This window comes from Nicotiana sylvestris, chromosome 12 (assembly GCF_000393655.2).
Source record: "Nicotiana sylvestris chromosome 12, ASM39365v2, whole genome shotgun sequence".
Taxonomy (NCBI): domain Eukaryota; kingdom Viridiplantae; phylum Streptophyta; class Magnoliopsida; order Solanales; family Solanaceae; genus Nicotiana; species Nicotiana sylvestris.
This window is the reverse complement of record NC_091068.1, coordinates 24,725,036-24,750,177: the sequence shown is the minus strand read 5'-3', so window position 1 is coordinate 24,750,177 and position 25,142 is coordinate 24,725,036. Positions and strand designations below refer to the sequence as shown.

The 25,142-nt window shown below is 37.7% G+C and overlaps 2 protein-coding genes across 2 annotated transcripts; one reads left to right on the top strand and one right to left on the bottom strand.

Moving 5' to 3' along the window:
* The first annotated feature begins 317 nt into the window (after positions 1 to 317).
* On the top strand, positions 318 to 6,853 carry LOC104233611 (protein BREAST CANCER SUSCEPTIBILITY 1 homolog). The gene is made up of 14 exons (XM_009787036.2): positions 318 to 489; positions 581 to 634; positions 717 to 787; positions 1,583 to 1,696; positions 2,168 to 2,658; positions 3,106 to 3,216; positions 3,323 to 4,285; positions 4,403 to 4,503; positions 4,831 to 5,017; positions 5,096 to 5,190; positions 5,283 to 5,409; positions 5,497 to 5,662; positions 5,784 to 5,902; positions 6,348 to 6,853. The coding sequence occupies exons 1-14, from the start codon at positions 434 to 436 to the stop codon at positions 6,669 to 6,671; spliced, it is 2,979 nt and encodes a 992-aa protein (XP_009785338.1). The 5' UTR covers positions 318 to 433; the 3' UTR covers positions 6,672 to 6,853.
* A 176-nt stretch (positions 6,854 to 7,029) lies between these two features.
* LOC104233610 (uncharacterized) lies at positions 7,030 to 9,056 on the bottom strand. The gene is made up of 2 exons (XM_009787035.2): positions 8,681 to 9,056; positions 7,030 to 8,196 (listed from the first exon to the last, which is right to left on the bottom strand). The coding sequence occupies exons 1-2, from the start codon at positions 8,763 to 8,765 to the stop codon at positions 7,322 to 7,324; spliced, it is 960 nt and encodes a 319-aa protein (XP_009785337.1). The 5' UTR covers positions 8,766 to 9,056; the 3' UTR covers positions 7,030 to 7,321.
* Between the last annotated feature and the right edge of the window lie 16,086 nt (positions 9,057 to 25,142).

The following is a 25,142-nucleotide window of genomic DNA, read 5'->3' as shown; positions in this document are numbered from 1 at the left end:
ACTCATTTTCCAATTTTTTTAAAAACTTACAAATTTTTATGGACAAACATATCTTTGAATTTTTATTTTTATTATTATTATTTTTTAATGGACAAACGGGGCCATAGTGTACCACAGGATTTTTCACTTTCATTCCTTGTAAGCTGTAAAACTTGTAAATGAATGGGTAATTGTTAAATGGGCGGGTTAATGGGTCGGATGCTCGGAATCCACCTACTCAAATCAAGGGCGAAAAATCCTAATATTGTGGCGGGACAGAATAAGCGCGCTTTCAGTAAAAATTCAAAAAATTCGCATTTATTCACTCTTCATTATTCAGCTTCTCTCACAAGTCACAACTTTCTTACCCCAAACCCCATAAATCATCCATAGCCAAACACAACTCTCATTTCACAACTACGAAGAAATTCACTAATTATCAGGGCAATAAAAAATGGCAGATACTTCACATCTTGAAAAAATGGGAAGAGAGCTCAAGTGTCCCATCTGGTACAGTTAACTCAGGAATTATTAGTTTTTTTTTTATAAATTTTTTGCTGGGAATTTATATTAATATTTCGTTTTGCTCTTTTGTTCGCAGCTTGAGTCTGTTGAATTCGGCCGTTTCACTTACATGCAATCATGTATTTTGCAAGTAAGTAATGTATATAGAAATGTTTATATATGCAAATTTGATGTTTTCTAGTCGAAATTGAAGTAATTTTTTTTTTTGGCAGTTTATGTATTCAGACTACTATGAAATTAGGGTCCAATTGTCCAGTGTGCAAAGTTCCTTTTCATCGCAGAGGTTTGTGCCCTTTTGTTATTCTTATAGTGCCAAGTTTTATATGTTGCGTTTGTATTTGTTAAAGCAGATGTAGATCTAGGATTTGAACTGAATGGGTTCAGGATTCTAGGACATGACCTCAAGTGTTAATAATCGAGTTCAAAATTTAATATTTATTCATATATTAGTGAATTGCTTAACACATATATTGTGTCTAGGCTGAAACTATTGGGTTCGGTTGAACCCATAGCTTACATGATGGATTTGGCCCTGTGCTAAAGTATTTTCCTTAGGATCAATGATAGGGCTAATAAAATGGTTTATGGAATTATGGTTTTAATTACTCATGTAAACATAATGCTCAAACATTGAAGTCTTGGATTTTGCTTCAGTCATTATTGCGGCGACTGTGTATGCAGTTGGCCTAACAGGTATACTAGGAATAATTTGATGGCTTTGGTAGCTTAAATTTAATGACATGATGGATGGCTAAAATATGTTTTACCTCTTTGAAGTATATAAATGTTAAGGTTCTAGCCATGAGGTTCAATCAGAAGTACACTTTAATTTGGTGCATAATGTGTGAGTAACAAGCCAGTTTCCCTGTTTCGCATGTTCTTTCATGATTCCCCTGTGCTCTGGGAGAGTTGGAGTTATTATGGCTCTACTTGTTAGAGCTTACATGTCTAGTTACACACACTTAAGTTAGTTCAATTTGCTTTAACAAAGTAACATTCTCATTGCTGCTTTCTTTATATAGGTTATTATAACTCTGTTTTTTCTCTTTATTTAACTTCTAATTTTTTGGTGTTATAGAAATCCGACCTGCTCTGCACATGGATAATTTGGTGAACATCTATAAGAACATGGAAGTTGCTTCAGGAGTCAATATATTTGTTACTCAAACCAATCCGTCATCCAAAGTATCAGGTAATATCCCACCAGTTGTGCTTTTGCATGTACAAATGCACCTACTATTATCATGAGCCCTTGTTTAACAAGGGCGTTTTGGGATGGATAGTTTGGGGCTCTAATCCATGTTTGAACAAGTGTGTCTTAAATTTGTTAAACTTGCATGTTTTTGTTTTATCTACCTTGTTTCCAATCAAAACAAATGAGCTTTAATATGTTTAGCTTTTATCAAGTTAGGTTTAATATTGTTAACATTCCACCTCACCAAAGAAATCATATTTATGATTCCCGTAGAGCATTATATGGTACGGATGTCAATAACTCTTGTTTGCATCTGATATTCATTCTTTAGTCCTGAACATAATCCAAATAATATATTTTGATTCGTATTATGGTTCTGAAGAATTTACTTTGATTCAGCCAATTTAGAAGTAGTTATTATCATTTCAGTAAATAATTTTGATTTGAGCATCTTTATCTCATATGCAGGTGAAGACAACCAATCTAATGGCAAACAAACTTGTGGACTCCCAGATGAAGGTAAAACTGTAACTGAGGCTCCAGCCACAGATAATCAGAAAAGAAAAAGAGGGAAAGGATCAAAAAAATCTTCAGAGTGCAACAAAAAGAATACCGGATCAAATCTTATTAGACCTTCTTTTCCGACCAAAAAGAGAGTGCAGGTGCCACAATATCCACCTCTAGAGACTCCGCCACCCTCAAAGTTGGCTGGTGGAAATGGTAAATCCATCACCAACGAAGCTCAGAAACCTTTGGTGATTGAGAAAGACAGGTCTATGCTAAATGAAAAAGGAGAACCAGTACTATCTCCATTCTTCTGGCTGAGAGAAGAGGAGGATGTAGAAAGGTCAAGTCAGCAAACAGATGGAGACATTATCAGGGATACACCTCCAGTTATTCCATGCTTCAGTGATATAAAGGACATGGATGATGAGGTCCACTGTGAACTGTCTCCAAAAGTAAGTAACATGATATCCAATTTATACTAAGAAACAACTGCTTCCGCTCCAGAATAAAGTGTACTCTTAAATAGAAAATTGATAAGATTGGATTGTTTGGTCTGATCTGTATGCCAGATAAGCTTTAACATTACACTCTGATTTACTGAATCCTTCTCTAGTATTGCTTATTTGATCTTTTTTGTTTCCCGCTAGATTAGGAGAGGAATGCTTCCCAGTCTACTTTTTTTTTAATCATTTGGTATTTGTTTTTTCAGCTTCCTCACAGTACATAAAAATGTATATAGAAACCTCAAGTTTTTGGATATCCTCCTTTCTTACCCTTCAACTTAGCTTTTGTGTTTTGTGATCCAGAGTTGAGCTTAATGATGATCTTGTTCATGTTCACACTTTCTGTGTATTTTATTGAAGAAGTTTCATTGGTTTTCCCACTTTCTTGCTATACAGAGTGGAACTCATAATGCAGCAAATGGAGCAGATCTTTTTGACAGTGAGATGTTCGACTGGACACAAAGAGCTTGCTCTCCCGAACTTTGTTCGAGCCCCTACAAGACGAAGGTATTTCTTTGCAGTACATTATTGCCAAGGGAGTCAGAAATGTTTTCCTCTTTCTCAATCTCTAAACTTGTTTAGTTTCTAATTTATTTCTCTTTTGCTGGTTTAGATTAAAGATACTGAGTGTGCTGCAGCTCAAGAGAAGACTCGAGCGCCCTCACTAAAAAGGCATAGTGTGGAATCAGCAACTCAGGACAGCACAGTTGTGGTAAATGTAGAGGGTAGTGATAAAGAACAACTGAAGTCACACTCTTTATTTCCTCTTGAAAATGAAATCACTGGGACCAAAGGTGTTGTTTGCAAGTCTAGCCAGAGTAAGGCACTTAGATGCACTAAGAAGAAACAAGGCAAGAAAATAATTGGTGAAGTATCAGAATTTCATAATAACTTACAAAAAGCAGCTGAACAAACAATGAAGAACAATCAGGAAGATGCCTATGTACTTAACTCAAAGAACAAAGATTTGAAAAACAAGAAAAAGGGTAGTTCTGCTACAAATGTCACAGGGTCAGCAATAGAAGACAGTTCCACTTCATGTTGTGCTAAAAGACTTCGCAAGAGCAGTCAGCCCAAGTCCTTCGATATGTCTACTCTTGGGGATCAGAAAAAACACAGTGAAGGAAGCATTGAGACACTTGACTTGAAGGCATGTCATAAACAGGACCAGAGATCTATTGGTGAACAAAATAAAATTCGTTTTAGACCAAAGCACAGACAGAGAACTGCTAAAGATAACATTACACAAACCCAAGATGAAGCTTTGCATTTGGCAGCAAATAGATTGCTTCCCATGGATAATGATGGGGAAGCTACTCCTTCTGGTACACAAATCAAGAAATGTGAGCTTGAGTGTGATGGCAAGCTTCATGGTAAGAAAAAAGTGAAGTTTTCTGAAGATGAGCAGCTTGCTGGCAAGGAAAATATTACACTTGAAAAGATTCAGAAGAGAGTGCATAAATCATTGGAAACAGAGAAATCTGTTTTGGACGTGAATGGATTGGTTTTGCGGAAGTGTGAGGCAAGCCACAACAAGATCCAGTGTGCTTTCTGCCGTTCAGCAGAGGAATCTGAGGTATAAGTCATTGATTGTGTTTTTCTTTTCTGGTTCCTCCTATTTATTCTTGGAGCTGTTTGCCTCTTGACTTTGTATATTGATTATATACTTCCATTTTTCATAACCAATTTTCAGATTTCAGGAGTCATGATAAGCTACCTTAATGGAAAGCCTGTTAAAGAAGATGTCAATGGAGTATCTGGTGTTATACATGTGCATAAGCATTGTGCAGAATGGTAATAATCCTCTCTTTATAAATCCTTCATATAAAAGTGGTATAGTAAGTCATAAATAATCTCTAATGCATCAGAAAATTCTTGGTTTTCTAGATAATTTCATCATCAGTGTCACAAATGTCAAGGTTAAGAAAGTGTATTTTTCTTATTTAAGATAAAACAGAAGTGTATATTTCTTGTCTACATCTATTGTGTTCATTGTTCAATGTATAGCAATTTGTCATCATCAAAACTTTTATTCATTTGTGCATAAATCATTCTAGACTCGTTGAATCTGTTTCAAGTCAAATCGTTTCTAGTGTAAAAAACAGAAATGCACATCTACAGGGCCCCTAATGTATATTTTGAAGAAGATTATGCGGTCAACCTTGATGCTGAGCTGAAGAGGAGCCGGAGGATTACTTGTTTTTTCTGTGGAGTAAAGGGGGCAGCTCTTGGGTGTTATGAGACGAGTTGTCGCAAAAGCTTTCATGTTCCTTGTGCCAAGTTGACACCAGAGTGTCGATGGGATTATGTACGTCTTAAATTCGTTTCCTCAGACCTATATTTTATTAAAAAAGCAGCATCACTTACTCTATTTTCATTGTTTCAGGATAACTTTGTTATGTTATGCCCTTTGCATGCCAACTCTAAGCTGCCATGCGAGGTCCCTCGAAAACAGTCCCGGATTAAAGAAAGTATCAAAAGGTTGGATCAACAGATTCTTAGAATTGTTAGCTAAAAAATTTAGATTTTGGCTCAAAGTTCTAAGTCCCCTTCTCATTGTCTTTAATCTGCAGAAGTTCTAATATCCACCAGCCTAAAGTCTCGGCAACACCTGATAATGCTGCTACTTCGCAGTGGAAGTCTCAGAAGAAGAATAAGAGCTTGGTGCTCTGTAGTTCAGCTCTAACTGCTGATGAAAAAGTGAGTAAACAGAATAATATTTGCAGATGATATTTTTTGAGATAAGTGAGGTTCATTAACTGGATAACTTAAATTTTCTCCTTGCAGGAGCTTGTTTCTTCATTAAAGAGGTTGTCTGGAGTGACAGTAGTCAAGAACTGGGACCTAAGTGTCACCCATGTTATTGCTTCTACAGATGAGAAAGGGACATGCCGAAGAACTCTCAAATACTTGATGGGTGTCTTGGCTGGGAAATGGATATTGAGCATTGACTGTCAGTAACCTTTTCTTTTCGTAACTGCAAATGAATATGTTGTGTTACAAATGTGTTTTCTCTACAGCCAGAGTTTAGCTTCTGTTTGGTCCATCTTGATATTTGGTTTTTATGCTTGCAGGGATTATTGCTTGCTTGGAAGCCACAGAATTTGTCGATGAGCAGCAATATGAGATTAAAACGGATGCTCATGGCATCGTGGATGGCCCTAAGCTTGGAAGATCGAGGATTTTAAACAAGGTACACCTTTCTCCGGATTTATCATTAATAACAAACTAATCAAGCGCATTTCAGGTCCTGGGTGTAATGGCAGTTAAGAGAAATGTTTAATTCCTTAGGTGGATAAATCACTCTTTTAGGTTCTATGCATTCCCGTTCCAGAAAGAGAATGGAACTTCAACTAGAATGTTTGTAGAGTTAAGAATGTCAGTTTAATTCCTTATCCCCCCTCAATATCTGGACAGCAAGGATATCAGTTTAGATTCAAGAAGGATGAACTTAAATCTCAACCTTCACTTCCCTCTGTTCTACTGGTTGCTTATAGGTCTCGCTGCATTTTCATCTTCTGCTGGCTGTATTTACAAATTTCCTGCTTTAACTAAGATAATCTTTAGGATGGACATTTCATCATTTGCATTAAAATCCTCTTATGTATTCTTTAAATGCCAAAATTCCTGTTTTGCAGCAACCAAAGCTTTTCAATGGATACAAGTTCTTTTTTATGGGTGACTTTTCACCTTCCTACAAGAGCTATCTACATGACCTTGTTATTGCTGCTGGAGGAATTGTCCTCAACAGGAAGCCTGTAGCAGTGAATCAGGAAATTCTTTCACCTGGATGCCTTCCACCTTTTGTAATTTATAGTCGCGAGCAACTTGATAAGTCTGAAGTAATAGAAAAAAAACGATCGGATGCAGAAGCTTTGGCTAGTTCCACCGGAGCTGTAGCGGCCAGCAGCACTTGGATTCTTAACTGCATTGCTGGCTCCAAGTTGCTGGATCTGGAATAGTGTTAACATTTCTAACTAAGTTTTTCACATCATTCAGCACCGCATGCAAGCCTTACCCTTTTTGTCTCTAGTTTTATAAAGCAACAGTCTGTAAAGTTTATCTCATCATTCAGTTACTAGTACCCAAAATATCTTGATGAATAAGTTAAAAGATTCAATTAAATTTCAGTTTACTTTGCACATTCTATAGTTTGAAAGGTGTGTTCAAATCTGAGGATAAGAGGAACATAAAATTCCAGAATCTATCATGCTGACTCCCTGACCCCCTACTCCTTTAAAAAGTAGACTCCTCTCCATTATAATTCCATAATAGCACTTCAAGGTCTTGTAAGATGAGTTATAATGCAAGTTATGACAATGAGGTCGGATTATTGATGTCATTAGCACTAATATAAAACTGAAAGACAGAATAGGTTACACCTGTAAATTACACATGAAAAAAAGCAACATCACATAGTTATTTTCCTATTACATACCATATACTTGACTCATTACGTTAACTCCATAGCAGAGAAGAATGTGCTATCTTTTCCCCATTTCAGTACATTTGTGGAACGCCATGATTGTGGACCATGTTAAAGATAACCTGACTAAGTTGAAGTCCATCTTTTCTCCTTTGTGTTCGGCTTGTTTCTAAGTTAGCATATCTTCTATGCAAGAACTATAGGCTTGCAAGAACTAATCTCTGCTTTTGGTTTGACACATTCCCCTTCCTTTTGACCATGTTTTGCAACTTGCATTTCAAAGCATTCAAACATATGCTCTAATTCAACAATTTCCTCTTGGATATCCGTCGAGGGCACACTTTCTGAGGCAATTCGTTCTTTAAAGCTGTGGATTCGGGCAAGTCCAGCTCCAACTTTTGCTGTCATTTCCTCCATGGTTGCATGCATCGCCATGTTTTCTGCTTGTGCATCCTTCCATTTCCTCTTAATGGATCTATAACCATCCAATGACTTTAGTAGTTGCTCTGAAAGTGCCTTATTTCTCTCTTGGAGGGCAATGTTTCCTTGTGTTTCTCCACCGCTGCTATACCTCCTTTCTTTTTGCTCGGTGGCACATCCGTGTAACCTTTCCACTAAACTCTCATTTTGTTCTTTTAGATCATTGATGAGGTCCTCCATTTCATTCAACTCGTGGACCTTTTTCGATAGCTCTGATGCCATAATCTCTTTTTCTTTCCCTAAGCTTGAACACATGGCCTCGAGGCTCTTTCGTGCTACCAAGCTCGCGTTTAGCTGCTTCCGTAGTTTTTCTTTCTCATCAATCATCGGCTCGTGGTGCTTCTTGTCTATTGGAACATGACTAGTAACCTTAAGCTCTGAATTACATCGACTTAATTCAGCTTCTGATGATGACTTGTTACCAAATGATTGACATTTTTGAATTCTTGTCCTAACATTATCAAGAATGGCCATCATGGTTGCCACCCTCAACATTCTCCGGCCATCGTTCTTCTCTTTGTTACAAGCATTTTTGTGCTCTTGAGTCAACTTTAGCAATAACTTAATGTTGGCTGCAACCCCTAAAAATACATAAAATCCAAAAAAATTAAATAAAAAACACGACTATCTCACAAAACTTTGATCAATAAATACAATGCTGCAATAGTTGAGTGCAAAAAATTTGTATAAATAAAAAGAAATTGTTGTAGCCTGGTGCACAAAACATAAAATTCAAGATAGAGGTCCTAACACTGTTTATAAAAAAATCATACTTCCTCTTCATTGAATCTTATGGCAAAAGGGCAGGCTGATGCAGAAAGCATTCCGCATTCACGCAGGTCCAGAGAGGACCACACCCCAAGGGGTGTGATATAGACAACCTACTCTAATGCAAGTATTAGTGGCTGCTTCCATGGCTCAAAACCGAGGCCTATGGATCACACGGAAACAACTTTATCATTGAGGGGTCATTGAATCTTATGATCACCCATAAATACTTTTGAAAGGTCAAGAACAACACAAGAAACCAAACATGAGCAAGAAAAAAAAAGGAACAATCATTACCTTCTAAAGCTGAATCATCATAGAATTGTTCTGATGGTAAATTAGCAACTAAATCAGGAGACGAATTTACACGAAATCTGCTCATGATTAATATCTCAAGAAAATGTAGAGAAAATTCTTCAAGAAAGATAAGAGGAGGAATGAAGTATATGGAAAATTATAATGAAGGCAATGCTGAATATAGAAGAAAAAGGTACTTTCTAAACTATTTTTTCTTTCTTTTTGAGGGGTCAGATTGTACTAATTAAATATAAAAAATTGATATGATTTTGAGAGATCCAAAGAAGAGAGATTGCTTTGCAAACCCTCTTTCTGTTTCTCTTCTTCTATTCTCTCATTATCTGAGAAGTTTTATTAAGCACTTTGAGAAAAAAACAAAAAAGGAATTATTTTCAAGTTGTCTCATTCTTCTATTTTTTATGATATTCAATGTTTTTGTTGGATATTAGCTCATCAGAGAGATTGGGTGGCTCATGGCAGTTATTTTTGCGCAATTATTGGCAATTAATTGACTTATTGATTGGCTGTTAGCTGTTATTGACTTTTTTAGACAGAACAGTTGGCTTCATGTGATGAGTCCATACCTATTAACTTATTAATATTCTCATTTGCCCATAGTTTTTTATAATGCATATATGTGTGATATCGTGTATAATGTATTTAATAGAAAATAGGACAAATTACATTAATACTCTATCTAGAATGCGAAACTATGTAAACGTCCTATAGCTTGGAATGCACTTTGTTCATATTATTAGTTTTCCTAAAACCACACGTGAGAAGAAGCGGATTTAGGATTTTTAGAATGTGAATTCTACGTGGGGAGATTTTTTAGTTATCGTTTTTCTGACCTAGCGACCCCTGTCCTTCTCCTTTATTTCTAAACCTAGCAGAATCGTGGGACATCAAAAGCAACCAGTTCACCTCGGCTAGTGGGCTTTTGTGTTCGAACCTCGAATTCGGACCTGTTCGACAAGACCGGATCCATCAACAAAACTGCTAAAAAAGTGAGAAAAAAGAAGTATCAAATGAGAATCGTTCCATGTTCCTTCGAATAAATAACTCAGTATTCAACTAAGAGCACAATTAAACCTTTTTGGAGCATAGAAACCAACAGATAATATTATATTTACAAAATATATACATGAATTATCTAATTTGGCAAAAAGAACATGAGTTCACGTGCATAGTAAAAATGACTTAAATCCACCCCTGCTCATGAGTAAATGTCCGGCATTAGAGTGACTCACATTCGTTGAGGAAATTACTGGAATTATTTCTTTGTTCATGAGTTAACTTTCGATGTTAATTTAGGTTCAAGATTCGTTTTCTCTTTATGATATCAAAGCCAGATCTATCGTTATCTTTGGTTCAGCTCCATGCCACGTTCTCCACGCTCTAAGTGTTCGCCCTGCAAGAGTGTTAAAGTGTTTCACTTTAGTGAAATTCTTAAACTTAATGGAAATATTTATGATGAATTATTTGGTAGATACGGATCCCGTAAAAACTTTATTCGAGGAATGGGTCAGATCGGATCATTTCTCAAGAAGAATATCTAAAGGGTCTGATGGTTGAGTAAGGTACTCCCTTTGTTTATATTTAGTTGTCCGGATAAGGTTTTACATGCTCATTAAGAAAATATTAATAAGAAAAGTAATTTGACTAATCTATCCTTTATTAATTCTTTGATCTTTGTCTATTTACATGCTTCTTTATTCTAAAATAATTAATGTTAAGAGTAAATTTGGACAAAAGATAGTTAATTGATAAAATGATAAGTATTTGAGAACAATTATTTTAGTATACATGATAATTAAATGGGAATAAAGTGAGTATAATTAGCTCACTATGAAGTATCTATTGTGTCCGATCCCTATGCATGGAAAGAATTGAATCGAACTATACATAGTATCTGGCTATCTGCTCACTGCACTAAATGAGCTCATAAAGAAAGGAGTAGATGATCAAAGAGAAGATTTAATTATTTTCTTATCCGAAGATGAAGTCTTACATTTTACAGTTGACACTTATTGATGTTTGGCTTAAAATATGCATATTTTTATATATATATTGCCTCACATTGTGCTTATGTCTCGTAGATTTCGGATGTATATATAATATAATGATTTATGCTAATTTGTGGTATTTTTATGTGTAGGAATCATTCGGATGCGATTTGGGACGAAAACATGTGAATTGGAGCGAAAATGGGAAGAAAAGGCAAAAATGCACATTTAAGGGCCACATGCAGCGTGAGGCACTACCTGTGGCGCTCAAAACAAAATGCTAAAAAGTTGAGTGCCAGGGCCAGCGCCTCATGCTGCCCTGGACGCTTAAAACGTGAACATGTCCTATTTCGATCGGGACTCGGTTATTTCGGACCCAAGACGTCCCCAACTCATATAAAAACCAACCTAAACCTATTTTGAGGAAGGATGACGTTTTTGAGAGGAAACCACAAACATAGAGCCGCCGTAGAGGCCGAAATTCATCAAGTTCCATCTTTCTTCCACCAAACTTAGTAATTTTTGTTTCTTTGTATAATTTGTTGTTTGGTTACCATGTCTATGTGGAGCTAAACTTTACGTTCTAGAGTTGTGGTTCTTCATGACTATTGTTATTCAGATATTGATTTTGATTTCTTAGTTTATCATATTGGTTTATTTATTTAATCATGCACTTAATTATTTAATTGCTTGATCACCAATTGAATACTATCTACGATCTTGAATTGAACTCGAAAGTGGGAATTCTAGATTGCATATAGGATTGAATAGAGCAAGTTCTTGAATCCGGGCATCGAGGAATGGATTCGCGATTAGGCTAGAAATATACCTAATTGTCTTGCTTGGTTGATGTACAGGAATAAATGCGTTCTTATTGATTCTAGCTCCATAAATATATAGGCATTAAGTTAGCTTGAATATGCAAGTAAGAACTCGACAGATTCTTATGAGCAATATTAGCTCTGTCAACCAATAAACTAGATAAATTAGTTAGTCAATTCAATTGAAGAATACAAAAGGAATGTTAGATAACCCATGACCCTAGATCGTTTTCATTACATTGATATAATAAAAATTTGCTTTTCCCTTGTTCAAAGTTCACATTTATTTTCCTTTATTTTGATTATTTTAGAATCGAATATTTCTAGGTTTAATTCTTGTTTAGATAATTAGGATAGTTTAATTTAGTTAATAGTTAATCACAAGTCCTCGTGGGTTCGACTTCCGACTTTTAATCACTTTATTTCTTGACGACCGCGTATACTTGCGTGTGCGCGTTTGGCCACAACAAGTTTTTGGCAACTCTTCCTGTTCATACATACATCCTTTTCACCTAAAAATTAATAAAAAATAAATTTGTAATACAAGAATCAAAGAATCTAATCTTTGCTGCAAATTTGAATCTCAGTTTTCTGAAAATTTGAAACAAAAATCATGCAACTAAAACTTGTATATTGTACAAACTACTGTATAAATCATAAATCGAGTATTGAAATTTACTTGGAAAAAATTATCTTGTTACTTAAAACAATTATTGTTTCTTATTTGTCAAACGAGAATATATTTTCTTTTTATTAGATCCAAATGTTGATAACATTGGTTAAGCTTAAATGGCGAAGTAAAAATTCATATAGGCGACCCTATTTATTTGGGACTGTTGCATAATTATATTGTTGTTGTTAGAATATTTTTTAAGGAAATAAATATTTAGTAAATAGCCAAGTCAAAATAGAATTACATCAGGGAAATATCCCTGGTATCTGAACGAGAAGCATTAGAACAAAGAATAGAAACTAAACATGAAGGATAAGAATCCCAAGTTACATGAGTTGCCGACAATAAAGACCCGAGCAAGAGAGCGAGCCGCTTTATTAGCATTCCGCCTTGTCTAATGGAAGGATAAATCAAGAAGTTAATTCTTTAAAGACAAACAATCCCCAATAATGGTACCAAATTAGAGAAATTAGGCACATTTGAATTAAAAGCGGTGCACACCTCTTAATAATCAAATTCAACCATCATCACCTTATCAATATTTAAGGCTTTGAGCCATAAAAGTGCTTAATGAAGGAAGAAAACTTGAGCATTATGAGCATTCAAACAAGCAGAAAAATGGCCTAGAAAACCTTTAATAAAGCAACCTCGATCATCCCTCAAAATTGCGGTAAACTCCATCACCCCTTCCTCTTGAAGCAATGCAACACTTATATTTCATTTAAGCCAACCAACAGGTTGTGATTTCCAATAATCAGATGAAGATGTTGAAGGAGACGTAATTATTGTTGTTGTTGTTAGATGTTTAGGCATATTATTATATTAAACAAATATATTTTAAAGGTTGGAATGGGGCTACGGCTAGGTGTGGCAGGACAGGGATAGATCAAAATACAAGAAGTTCATTTTCCAGTTATAGTAACATGTGCGGAGTCATATTTTTGGAAATAAAGTATGGGAAGAATATGATCTTTGCATTTTCATTTCTGTCAATCATTAATTATAATTGTCATCAGAACTATTAAGTAAGGCCATTAATCATTTGCTCCATTTCTCGGAGTCCGAAACCTAAATAATGGTATTTTGGACTCAAAATACCTTTATACAGTTAAAAAAAAAGTTACATTTCTAACTAAAACGCAATATTATACTGCGTTTTAGTTTAACGAAAAGTTAGCTGTTAATGTAAAACATAGTATAATACTGCGTTTTAATTAATAATTCATTTTTTAATGTAAAATGCAGTATAATACTACGTTTTAGGAAAACGTAGTATTATACTGCGTTTCCTATTAAATTATAAAGTTCATCTTCTTCCCCACGACAGAACCCCACTGGTTCAAATTAAAAAAATCCCCCCTCCAGCGGTCCCTCGCTCGTTTTTTTTTTAAAAAAAAAATCAATTGGGCCCCACCCGTCACACAAAAAGTGAAGAGTGTAGGTCCCGCATACAACCCAAGCCTTCGATTGTTGTGGATTCCTTGTTTCGGGCTCAAAATTTTAAATTTCCGACATTTCCAAAAACATAAACCGAGGTATTCCGATTTAGTTTATGTCGAAACTCGTATAATTATGCATATTTATTTTCTTGAATGTGTTTTCACGTTGATTTGTGTTATGTTTGCGATTAAATTTGTATGTTATTTTTACCCGAATTAAATTATTAGTGTTTTAAAAAAATAGTTAAAAGTTGAGAAATAATTTTTATTGTTAATAAAATTATTCATAAATATCTTTTACTGTTTTATATGTAATTTCGTGAATGTTATGTATTACGACCCGAATTTTTCACCCTCGAGAGTCATGATGGCGCCTACTGGTGAAAGTTAGACAGGCCAAATTATTCTAATTACTTAACCTTTTCAAGTTTTAAACCATTATCAGTGATGAGTAGATATCATACAAATAACGAAAATAATTAAGCGGAAGACAAAATCTGATAATTTATCTTAATACAAACTGCAGAAGTTTAAATATAACTTTACCCAAAATTTGGTGTCACAAGTTCACAGATTGTCTAAGATTACTACAAATAAAGTCCGAATAAAAGTACACGAATCTGTCTCTGAATAAGTAGAAACAGAAAAGAAATGATAGAAGGAGACACTAAGGCCCGCGGACGCCTGCAGGACTACCTCGGGTCGCCTGTTGGACTGAAGACAACAACCTCACTACGGTCCAAATGCTCCGGTACCAGTATCTGCACACAGTACAGAGTGTAGTATCAACACAATCGACCCCATATGCTGGTAAGTGCTTAGCCTAACCTCGGCGAAGTAGTGACGAGGCTAGGACCAGACTACCAAATAAACCTGTGCAGTTAAATCATATACAACGGAAAAATAAAAGCAGATAATTACAGTTAAAAATGGGAGGGGAAAAACATGCTTCAGGGAATAACAAATAACAACAGAATATCAACAGGAATATAAAGAAACCAAAATCCAACTGCTAACAAGGATAAGGAAAACAAATGCAGAATTCATTTTCATTTCACATCTTGTTGCAGGCGTGCAACTCGATCCCATTTCATGTATCTCGTTGCAAGCGTGCAACCTAATCCCATTTCATATATCTCGTTGCAGGCGTATAACCCGCTCCCACTTCATATATCACGTTACAGGCGTGCAACCCGCTCCCATTTCATATATCTTGTTGCAGGCGTGCAACCCGCTCCCATTTCATATATCACGTTGCAGGCGTGCAACCCGCTCCCATTTCATATATCTTGTTGCAGGCGTGCAACCCGCTCCCATTTCATATATCTTGTTGCAGGCGGGCAACCCGCTCCCATTTCATATATTTCCGTGGCGGCGTGCCACCCGATCCCATTTACAAATCAACAACAATCACAAAAGAATTCCGGCAAAGGAACAAGAGCAATATAATAACATCCCGGCTAGGGAACAATAATATTTCAACAACATCCTGGCAAGGGAACAATAATATCAAAACAAACATCCCGACAAGGGAACAATAATATGACAATAATATCCCGACGAGGGAACAATAATGATAATAACATCCCGGCAAGGGAACAATAGTGATAATCCTCAATGAAACGCAATAAACCACAACGTGTCATAACAATTACAATACAAGACTCACGACTATGCTTGACACCGACATATAGATACTCGTCACCATGCCTATACGTCGTACTCCACAGTTACCACGTAGCAAATAAGACATGACTCCTAATCTCTCAAGCTAAGGTTAGACCAAATACTTACCTCGAACTTTCCACGGCCAACTCAAGCCTCAAACGCCACTTTTCCTTTTGAATTTGGCTCCAAATCAATTATATCTAGACGTAACCGACTTAATAACATTAATAAACGCTATACAATCTAATTCCAGTCCTTAATTATAGATTTCCTATCGTTCTTCCCAAAACATCAAAAATTGACCCCGGGCCCGCTTGGTCAAAATACGAGTTCATACCCAAACCTGATCACCCATTCACCCACGACCCGAGTATGTAATTGGTTCCAAAATCCGACCCCAAAACGAGGTCTAAATCCCAATTATACAAAAAACTCTAACTCTACCCAAATCCCTAATTTTCTACCCTTAAGAACATGATTTAGGCCTAGAAATCTAATGAGTGTTAATGGAAATTGAAGAAAATGAATCTAAGATTACATACCTATGGATTTGAGGTGAAATTCTCTTTCAAAAATCGCCCAATTTGGAGTTTGGAAGAAGAAGTTATTTAAACTTTTGTTAAATCCCGTATGTTCTGTTACTGTTTAAAAATCACTGTGCAGGCCTTCATCGCGTTCGCGATAGGCCTGTCGCGTTCGCGATGGGTCAGGCCTAGGTGACCTTCGCATTCGCATTTGACGGCTCGCGTTCGTGGAGCTTCAGCTCCTAGAGCCTTCGCGTTCGTGGTCATATGGCCGCGTTCGCGTAGAACAATTGTGAAACCCCTCCCCCCATGCCTTTAACCTTATGCGTTCGCGAGTGCCTGGACGCGTTTGGGAAGGGTACTCCCCCACAGCCTCGCGTTCGCGTCCCAAGATCCGCATTTGCAAAGAGTAAACTGGCACCTGAGGAAATTGCCTTACGCAAAATCTCTGTGCACTGAGATAGCAAAAACCTGCAATTTTTTCTAAGTTCAAAACCTTCCGGAACACATCTGAAACTCACCCGAGCCCTCGGGGCTCCCAAACCAAACATGCATACTAACTCAAAAACATCATATGAACTTACTCGTGCGATCAAATCACCAAAATAACCTCTTAAACAACGAATTTAGCATAGAAATCTAAGAAAATTTCAGAACTTTCAAAGTATCAATTTTCACAACTACGAGTCCGAATCACCTTAAACGACTTCCGTTTCTTACCAAATTTCACAGACTCATCTTAAATCACATATAAGACCTGTACCGGGCTCCAGAACCAAAATACGGGCCAGATACTATCAAGTTTTAAACACATTTCATTTACAAAAACTCATAAATATTCCAGAGGACAATTTTCTTTAAAAAATTCATTTCTCGGGCTTGGGACATCGAAATTTGATTTCGGGCATACGCCCAAGTCCCATATTTTTCCTACGGATCCTCCAGGACCGTCAAATCACGGGTCCGGGTCCGTTTACCCAAATTGTTGACCGAAGTCAACTTAAATCCATTTTAAAGTCAAAATTCATTATTTTTCACAGATTTTCACATAATGGCTTTCTAGCTACGCGTCCGGACTGTGAACGCAAATCGAGGTAAGACAGAAAGAGGTTTTTAAGGCCTCGGAACGCAAAATTTATTTCTAAAACAAGTGATGATCCATATGTTTGTTGTTTTTATTTAGTTTAGATTATTTATTTGAAGAATAGTGGCCTTTTAGCGTAGTAAAATATAGAGCCTTATAGCGTAGTAATATATAGAGCCTTTTAGCGTAGTAAAATATAGATCCTTTTAGCGTAGAGTCTCTGTAGTTTAAGCATCTACTAACTACAAACTCTATCCAATTACACTTTACAAAAATTAATTATTTAATTTATAAAACAAACTTACAGAACTAACAAATTAATATATGTTGTCAAATTAAATATCGAGCATGGAACCCATAGTTATATACCCTGTCCAATTAAAAATTAATTATTTAATTTATAAAACTAACAAAATTCTAAAAATATTGAAATTGACACACATAAAAATTCAGGATAGCTTGATGCTACCGGGACTCAAATATCGAGCCTGGAACTCATAGTTATATACTCTGTCCTATTAAATAATTAAATATTAATTATTATAACACAAACAAAATTCTAAAAATATTGAAATTGTCACACATAAGAATTCAGGTTAGCTTGGTGCTAATGGGCCTCAAATATCGAGCCTGGAACCCATAGTTATATTCTCTGTCCTATTAAATAATAAACATTAATTATTATTCCCTCCGGTCCAGAATAAGTGATTTTTTGACTTTTTTCTTGTGGTCCAAAATAAGTAATTTTTCCAGATTTCAAGAATGAATTAATTATTTTTTTCCTACATTGCCCTTGGAGTAATTAATGATGGAGTATGTGTTAGGAGTGTTTATGTGAAGAGATAGTAAAGGTTAATATGGTCAATTTCATTGCTAATTAATGTTAAAAGGTGAGTTTCTTAATATGTGTGAAAACAACCAAAAAGTCACTTATTTTGGACCGGAGGGAGTATAACACAAACAAAATTCTAAAAATATTAAAATTGACACACATAAGAATTCAGGATATCTTGGTGCTACTGGACCTCAAATATCGAGCCTGGAACCCATAGTTATATACTCTGTCCTATTAAATAATAATATTAATTATTATAATACAAACAAAATTCTAAAAATATTGAAATTGACACACATAAGAATTCAGGATAGCTTGGTACTACTGAGACTCAAATATCGAGTTTGGAACCCATAGTTATATACTCTGTCCTATTAAATAAATAAATATTAATTATTATAATAGAAACACACAATTAATATCATTTAATTTACAATAGACGACATGGACTTGCCGCCTGTGCACCCTGGACCAGCCTCAGATAAGATATTAGTGTTATAGGCGACCATAGGTCTGCCTACGTATGAGAGGGACATCTATTGGATCAGACTCTCCGCGCCAGGAGACCGGACGACTTGTGGGACTTTTTGAGGCATAGAGATTTCCATCCCCGCATAGTCCATCGCCTGCGTGCTACGGGCTTCCTTAGGATTTTTGAGATTGGGCGGCTGCAGCTCGACTGGTCTCTCATCACGGCGTTGATAGAGCGGTGGCGACCGGAGACACACACTTTTCACCTGCCCACTGGAGAGGCCACCATCACGCTTCAAGATGTTCAGGTTTTATATGGGCTGCGTGTTGATGGACTGACCGTTGCACTGCCCAGTATATGAGAGCTATGATGTGTGCCCAATATTTGGATTTGCTGGGGCAGTATACTGGTTTTAGGCTATAGGGTGAGGCTGCAGCTAGAGGGGCAGTCACATTTCTGTGATAGCTATCAAACATCATATGGAGGTATTGTACCCAGGCATCACCGGCGAGACAGAGGATCTCCATATTCACCGGTACACGAGGTTGGCACTGTTCCTTCTTTTTGGGGGTGTCTTGTTCACGAACACTTGGGGAAATCTAGTGAGTCTGCGCTTTCTATATCATCTTCAACAACTAGATGAGTTACCCCAGTACAGCTGGGGTGCTGCTATTCTCGCTTACCTGTAGAGGAGTATGTGCCGGGCTAGCATGGGCACCTAGGTCGACATATGTGATTTTCTTCTGCTTCTACAGGTGACAACATATTCGAATACTCTATTCATTACTTCAAATTCTATATAGTCAAAATGACTCTTAAATTTAACGTCAACCTTGTATGTTAGGTTTGGGCTTGATAGCGGGTCCTGCCGTTGCAGCCACCTCTACCACCATTAGGGCTAGATGTAGCACCTCCGTTTCTCCCTCTAGCTAGGAGGTGGGTTCTCCGGTGTGGGAACTACCGAGGTAGTGATACTCATCATAATCTCCCCCTTGTCAGGGATGTGTTGGATATGCTAGAGGCCGCACAGGTAAATATGTACCTAAACTTACTTATTATAAATTCACTTATGTTGTGCATACTCACTTTTATGTTATTATTTGATAGTTCATCTGGATGCCATACAACGACGAGTTGATAGCTGATCTGCCCGATTGTTGCTCGGTCGATCGACAGCTTTGGAGCACTTCCGTACCGTTGATGTGCCTCGATATTGTGGAGCATCATGCCACAGAGCGGGTAATTCGCCAGTTTGACTGTCCCCAGACTATACCGATGGAACCTGTATGGGTGGCTATACATTATCAGCGGGATGATCGTTCGAGGGTAGACGACGCATTTGTAGGATGGTTAGAGGCGCAGGTCCAAATTTGAGAGCAGCGAGAGGACCTGATTCTGCCACCACCTTCACAGATCCAGGCAGCGACTATTGAGCTCTATACATCATGGTACTACCATCACACCCGACTGATGATCGGGAACCCCGTTCATATACCTGGCGGTCGGTTCAGATCATACGCAGGGAGGCACGAGGCACTGGTATATTTTTGTTGGAACCCATACTTATAACTGTGATATAGCATTATGTAATTAATATTTTAAATGTTGTGCAGACTATTGGGCATCATATGGTCTACCAGTTGGGACAGGAGATACAACAACATGAATACAATCCTGCAGTCATTAAGTATGGCCGACGGGTGGTAGAGCTGGCACTCAGGACACTGCAGCGAGCCAGAGAGGATGAGAGGTTAGATCACGAGGCTGAGTATGCGACGCCAAAGCAGCACCATCAGGGTAGGCTTGTACCACGAGGTAGGGGTCGGGCATCAGCCAGAGCTGTCCCACGAGGCAGGGCTGTCCCATGAGGCAAGGGTGCCCCACGGGGTTGCGGGGGACAGCAAGGAGGTGGTCCCAAGCAAGGGGGCGTTGAGGCACCTGATGAGGATCTTGGAGATGATCAGCCGGGTTATTTTCCTCAGCTAGACGAGCCTTCTAGTAGCATGCCGTCGTACAACCTTCAGCTGGATTTGCCAGCATCGCAGGTCACCCCGTCATATCCATTGTTGATCACGGGTACATTCGACGGAGATGTAGACCAGTTCTTTTCAAGCCCATCTACCGCAGCTGAGGATCGGCCGACCCGAGACATGGATGGAGGGCGTAGGTTGAGTTTTGGCTCATCCCTGGCGGTTGATGCGGAACTATCACAGGCATAGGTATGTCTGTATTACTGTAAAATTTTAATTTGTTTTCTTTTCCTTAATGATTTGCCATAAATTAATTTTTAATTTTCTTATTAAGGCTTCATCCCAGCCCATCACGGAGGCCACTGTATGCGATGATGAGGACACCACAAATGCTTATACTTAGGAGCCCGACGAGACCATGGTGAGAAAATATTTTTGACTTAACACGTACATTACTAATATACATTTTTATATGCTAAGCTTAGTAATTGTTTTGTAGGTTGCTAATGGCCCGATGACCCCTTATACCGATCCTGCCAGCTGTACTGGCGATGCTGCTGCGCATCCTCACTTAAAGAGGCGATTTGATGAGGATGATCCTGATAGTGTACCCGGGCGACATGGTATGCGCCTCAGGCCAGCGGCTGCACTGAAGCAAGTGGGACTCATTGATTTATTTTTGTTTGTATTTTGTGTAAATACTACATTATGTAAATAATGGCAAGAATTGTATTTTAACAACAATTTTATTTTAACACAATTTGAACAATAATTTTATTTTAACAGTACAACACAAATACAAACATAACAAACCTAACATAACATAAATTCAGTACAACTAATGACAAGAGAAACATAAAGATACACCACTACGCTCAACACGTACATGTCATTATTTAGTCACCACCGCCTAGTATTCTCTGCTCCAACCAATTGAGTTGGTCTTCCAGTTTTTTTTCTTCTTCCACCTCCTTGAGTTTCGCCTTCAACTCCGCAATTTCTTGTTTGGATTGTTGCTCTCTATCCCACTGCTTCAAACACAAATTATGAAGATCTTGGAGCTTGTCTTTGTAGTATTCCTACTGACAGGGTTCATCAATCCATACCTCAAAATTGCATGTAGGTTCGTCGGGTTGCCTATAAAACTTGTTCATACACGCCCAATAGCGACATCCAGCTTCTTCCTAACAATCGTGCATCATGTATCTTTTGCCGCACTCGCACCTTGGTACATAAAGGGGTTGTTGAGACATTTTTTATAGCGTAAAGAGACCACTTGATTTTATGGAAATATTTGCTATTGTTTATTGTTAAGCGCAGAAAATAACTAGAATGCGCTCGTTATTTATAAGCAAAATTTCACACAAAACGTAGTATTATACCGCACTATACATATTAAATTTTTCTGAAACGAAACAACTTTTGCGCAGTCGGTTCAGCTTTTTTCAGACCGACAAGACAAGACACAAAGCGTAGTATTATACCATGCTTTACATATTAAATTTTTCTGAGACAAAACAGCTTTTGCACAGTCGGTTCAGCTTTTTTCAGACCGACAAGACAACACATAAAATGTAGTATTATACCACGCTTTACATATTAAATTTTTCTAAGACGAAACAACTTTTACACAGTCGGTTCAGGTTTTTTAGACCGACAAGACAACACACAAAACGTAGTTTTATACCATGCTATACATATTAAATTTTTCCTATTAGTTATTATCCTTTATTTTCTTGTATGTTGCTTTAGTTATTTTCTTCAATTCTTTTTTTAAGACAACGGCCATTTTAAGAAGCAAATTTTCAAGAAGGATAATAAAGGATGTCTTGAGATGTAACAAGATTGTGGAACATAATTTTATTTGATAAATATTGCAACATACACAAGTACAGACACGTATTACAAAAAACAATACAAAAACAAAAGACCAGGTGTATCCTTGATAGTTGGGTACATTCGACGAACTTGCACCGGGAGCTGGATTACCACCGCCACCCACACCAGCTGAAGGACATTTACGACGGTCGTGTCCTGTTTGCGAGCATATGCCACATTTACGCGCATAAACGGTGTCACCAATATCTATTTGGTTCTGTATATACATTCTTTTTTGCACTTGCAGCTTGCGCAAATAGTCCTTGTTACACACCATTTTAAAAGGTTCTGACGACCAATAATGCTCAGCACCCAATGGCTATAACTTCCCACTATATATGTCTACATATGCAACAACACTGTATTGTCTATCAATATAGTTGGTTGCCCCTAAACCAACTTGTTGAAAGCACTTCAAGGCATGTGCGCACGACATGTGATAGATGGTCCATTTCCCACATGAACACAACCTGCTGGCTTCATTCACCGTCTGTAGATTATTCCCCGGTGTCCGCGGATAGCGGTGCGAACTTCAAAAATACCCCGGACGTGATCGTACTGTAAAAATGAATGCCAATGTGATTGCCTCCTGTACTTATCAAATCTTATCATCGATATTGGAATAAATTGAACACCCCTGTCCATCAATATCAATGCAGCTCTACGCCTTTCAACAAACCTCTCCGCAATCTGTTTGAATGTCATCTGGACCATGGAAGTGACAGGCAATCCACATGCAGACTTCAACAAGCCGTTGAATGACTCTGACACATTTGTAGTCAAGGCTCCCCATCGTCTGCCACCATCAGCATGCAATGTTCACATGTGAAGCTCATGTCCCATCAGCCAAGTATGGGCTCGTGGATCTAACTGCCGGATCGCTTCCATGCGCCTCGTGAATTTGCACTGCTGGTGCTCAGTTACAGCCATCCACATTAAATCATGCAAGGCCTTGTCATGATATTTCTTCTGGAAATTGGCCTTCAGGTGCCTTACACAGTAACAATGGTATGCATATGGTTCTTGTCATTCAGGCAAATGCCGTACAGAACTTAAAATACCACCATATTGATTAGATATTAGACAAATACCTGAACGCTGTTTGACAATGTGCTGCTTCAAGTGGTTCAAAAAAAGCGTCCACATCTATTCGCTTTCATTGGCACAAATGGCAAAAGCTAGTAGAAATATTTGTCCGCTGGCATCTACTGCAATTGCAATCAAAAGCTTAGTATTATACTTTCCATAGACATGAGTACCGTCTATGGAAATTACAGGACGACAATGCACAAACTATCAATTGCTGGTTTTAATGACCAGAACACATAGTTGAAAATATATTCGGGTCTATCCGGACTCCGTTCACGCCTCCATTCAACAACAGTCCCGGGGTTAAAGTGTTGCAGTGTGGCCATGTACCTGGGCAAAGATGAAAAAGACTTATCCCAGTCACCATAAATAATTTCAAAGGCACGTTTGTGCCCGAGATATGCCTTTCTTTTGGTTATAGTACACCTATACTCCTGGTGGACGACTGTAATACACTCTTTTATCTTGAACCTAATGGACACTTCCAAGTATAGAATCAAGATAAGAGAAATCAAGTCTACATCCAGGTTGAAGTGATTCTCATTGAATGTGTCCATTTCATATATGTGGGTGCTAATATATTTACCCACTTTCCAAAACCCTGTTTTCTTCTTACTGGCACGCAACATTCAGTGGCAACCCATAAAGTCTATACGGCATACAACCTTGTATACCTCTGTAGTTGACTCCCTTACCGCCATCTCACGACACTCTCTTACGCTGTAGATTTTTACAGCCCTGATTAAGCGAGCTTTATCGGGAAAATACATGCCCTTTTCCAGCACTGCTGGTCTAGACTCATCCCACATTGTTGATCGAAATTCGTCATCATCCCTTGTGAGGGCATCCATGTCCGGCATACTTGGAAAATTATCAAGGTAGGGAATATTACGCTCATGAAATGGCACGTGGGACTCGTACACTCTTGGTCTAATGGGAGGTGGAGGAGCATGCTCCCTCGTCATCTCAGGTTCGACATTCACTTCTTCCTCATCATCACCCTCATCAGGGAAGGGTGTGTCACTCTAGACTCATCGGCATTGTTGTCATAATCACTATCATATTCCTGACTCTGCGTATCTGCCAAATCACGAGTCAATACGTTGTCTATGGGCAACTGTGTGAGGTCAGGAACATCAAGTTGCTCGTTTTCACTGCACAAAAAGAACAAAATGATAAGCTACTCAACTAGATAAATACTTTACATATAGCTATATCAATTTACTTACAAGTTGTACTGTGTTGACGTTCCATGATGGATATTTTCTTGTTGGTGATGACTCCCGGATGGACCATCGTGGTCCAACACGCCAGAACTATGCATATTCCAACTAGGAGCGGGGTCATAACTTGTAAAATTCATATCCGGATGGTACCCCCTATGAAAAATATGAGTGTTAATAAAAATCCAATTCAAACATAAAATAAACATCGCTAAAGTGTAAAAAAATTGAAGTTTACCAGTCATCTTGTGGATTATATAAAGCCAAAAAATTATTTTGTCGCTGCTCATTCGCCGATGGTGACAAGTTTAAATCAAGGCAAGCTCTTTCATCAGGAATCTGTCCGGCAAAAACTGCTCCAGAATAACCACCCGATAATTGAGGGTTATCCCTACTATGCACACCCTCATTATTGGGAATGTCTTCAACCTTGACGCACATTTCCAACAATTTTATTACAATAAATTCCCTGTATTAATCCGGAATCCGCAAAAAATCTCTAAGAGTTTCATCATCTTCGATGTTAAACTCAGAATAATAAGCAAACCTCTGCGGAGTCACAGAATACGAAAATCTACCGGTTACTTTAAGGTTCACCGAATGTTTCCTCACACTCATTTTTTACGTAACAACAATACCAATTTATCGTACTCCATTGTAAGCGGCAATTTAACATGACACTATGGAGGTGAACTATACCTCACAGAGTTATTCTCCATTACAACCTTACCCCCCCAATATAATGAAACCCTTATTTTTGGCTCTTCAGACATTATAAAA

Coding starts and splice junctions, on each gene's coding strand:
- LOC104233611 (XM_009787036.2), top strand. CDS start 434: ATGGCAGATACTTCACATCTTGAAAAAATGGGAAGAGAGCTCAAGTGT. Junction 5,018..5,095: donor CAGAGTGTCGATGGGATTAT/GTACGTCTTAAA, acceptor TCATTGTTTCAG/GATAACTTTGTTATGTTATG. Junction 5,663..5,783: donor ATGGATATTGAGCATTGACT/GTCAGTAACCTT, acceptor TTATGCTTGCAG/GGATTATTGCTTGCTTGGAA.
- LOC104233610 (XM_009787035.2), bottom strand. CDS start 8,765: ATGAGCAGATTTCGTGTAAATTCGTCTCCTGATTTAGTTGCTAATTTA. Junction 8,197..8,680: donor TGATGATTCAGCTTTAGAAG/GTAATGATTGTT, acceptor ATGTATTTTTAG/GGGTTGCAGCCAACATTAAG.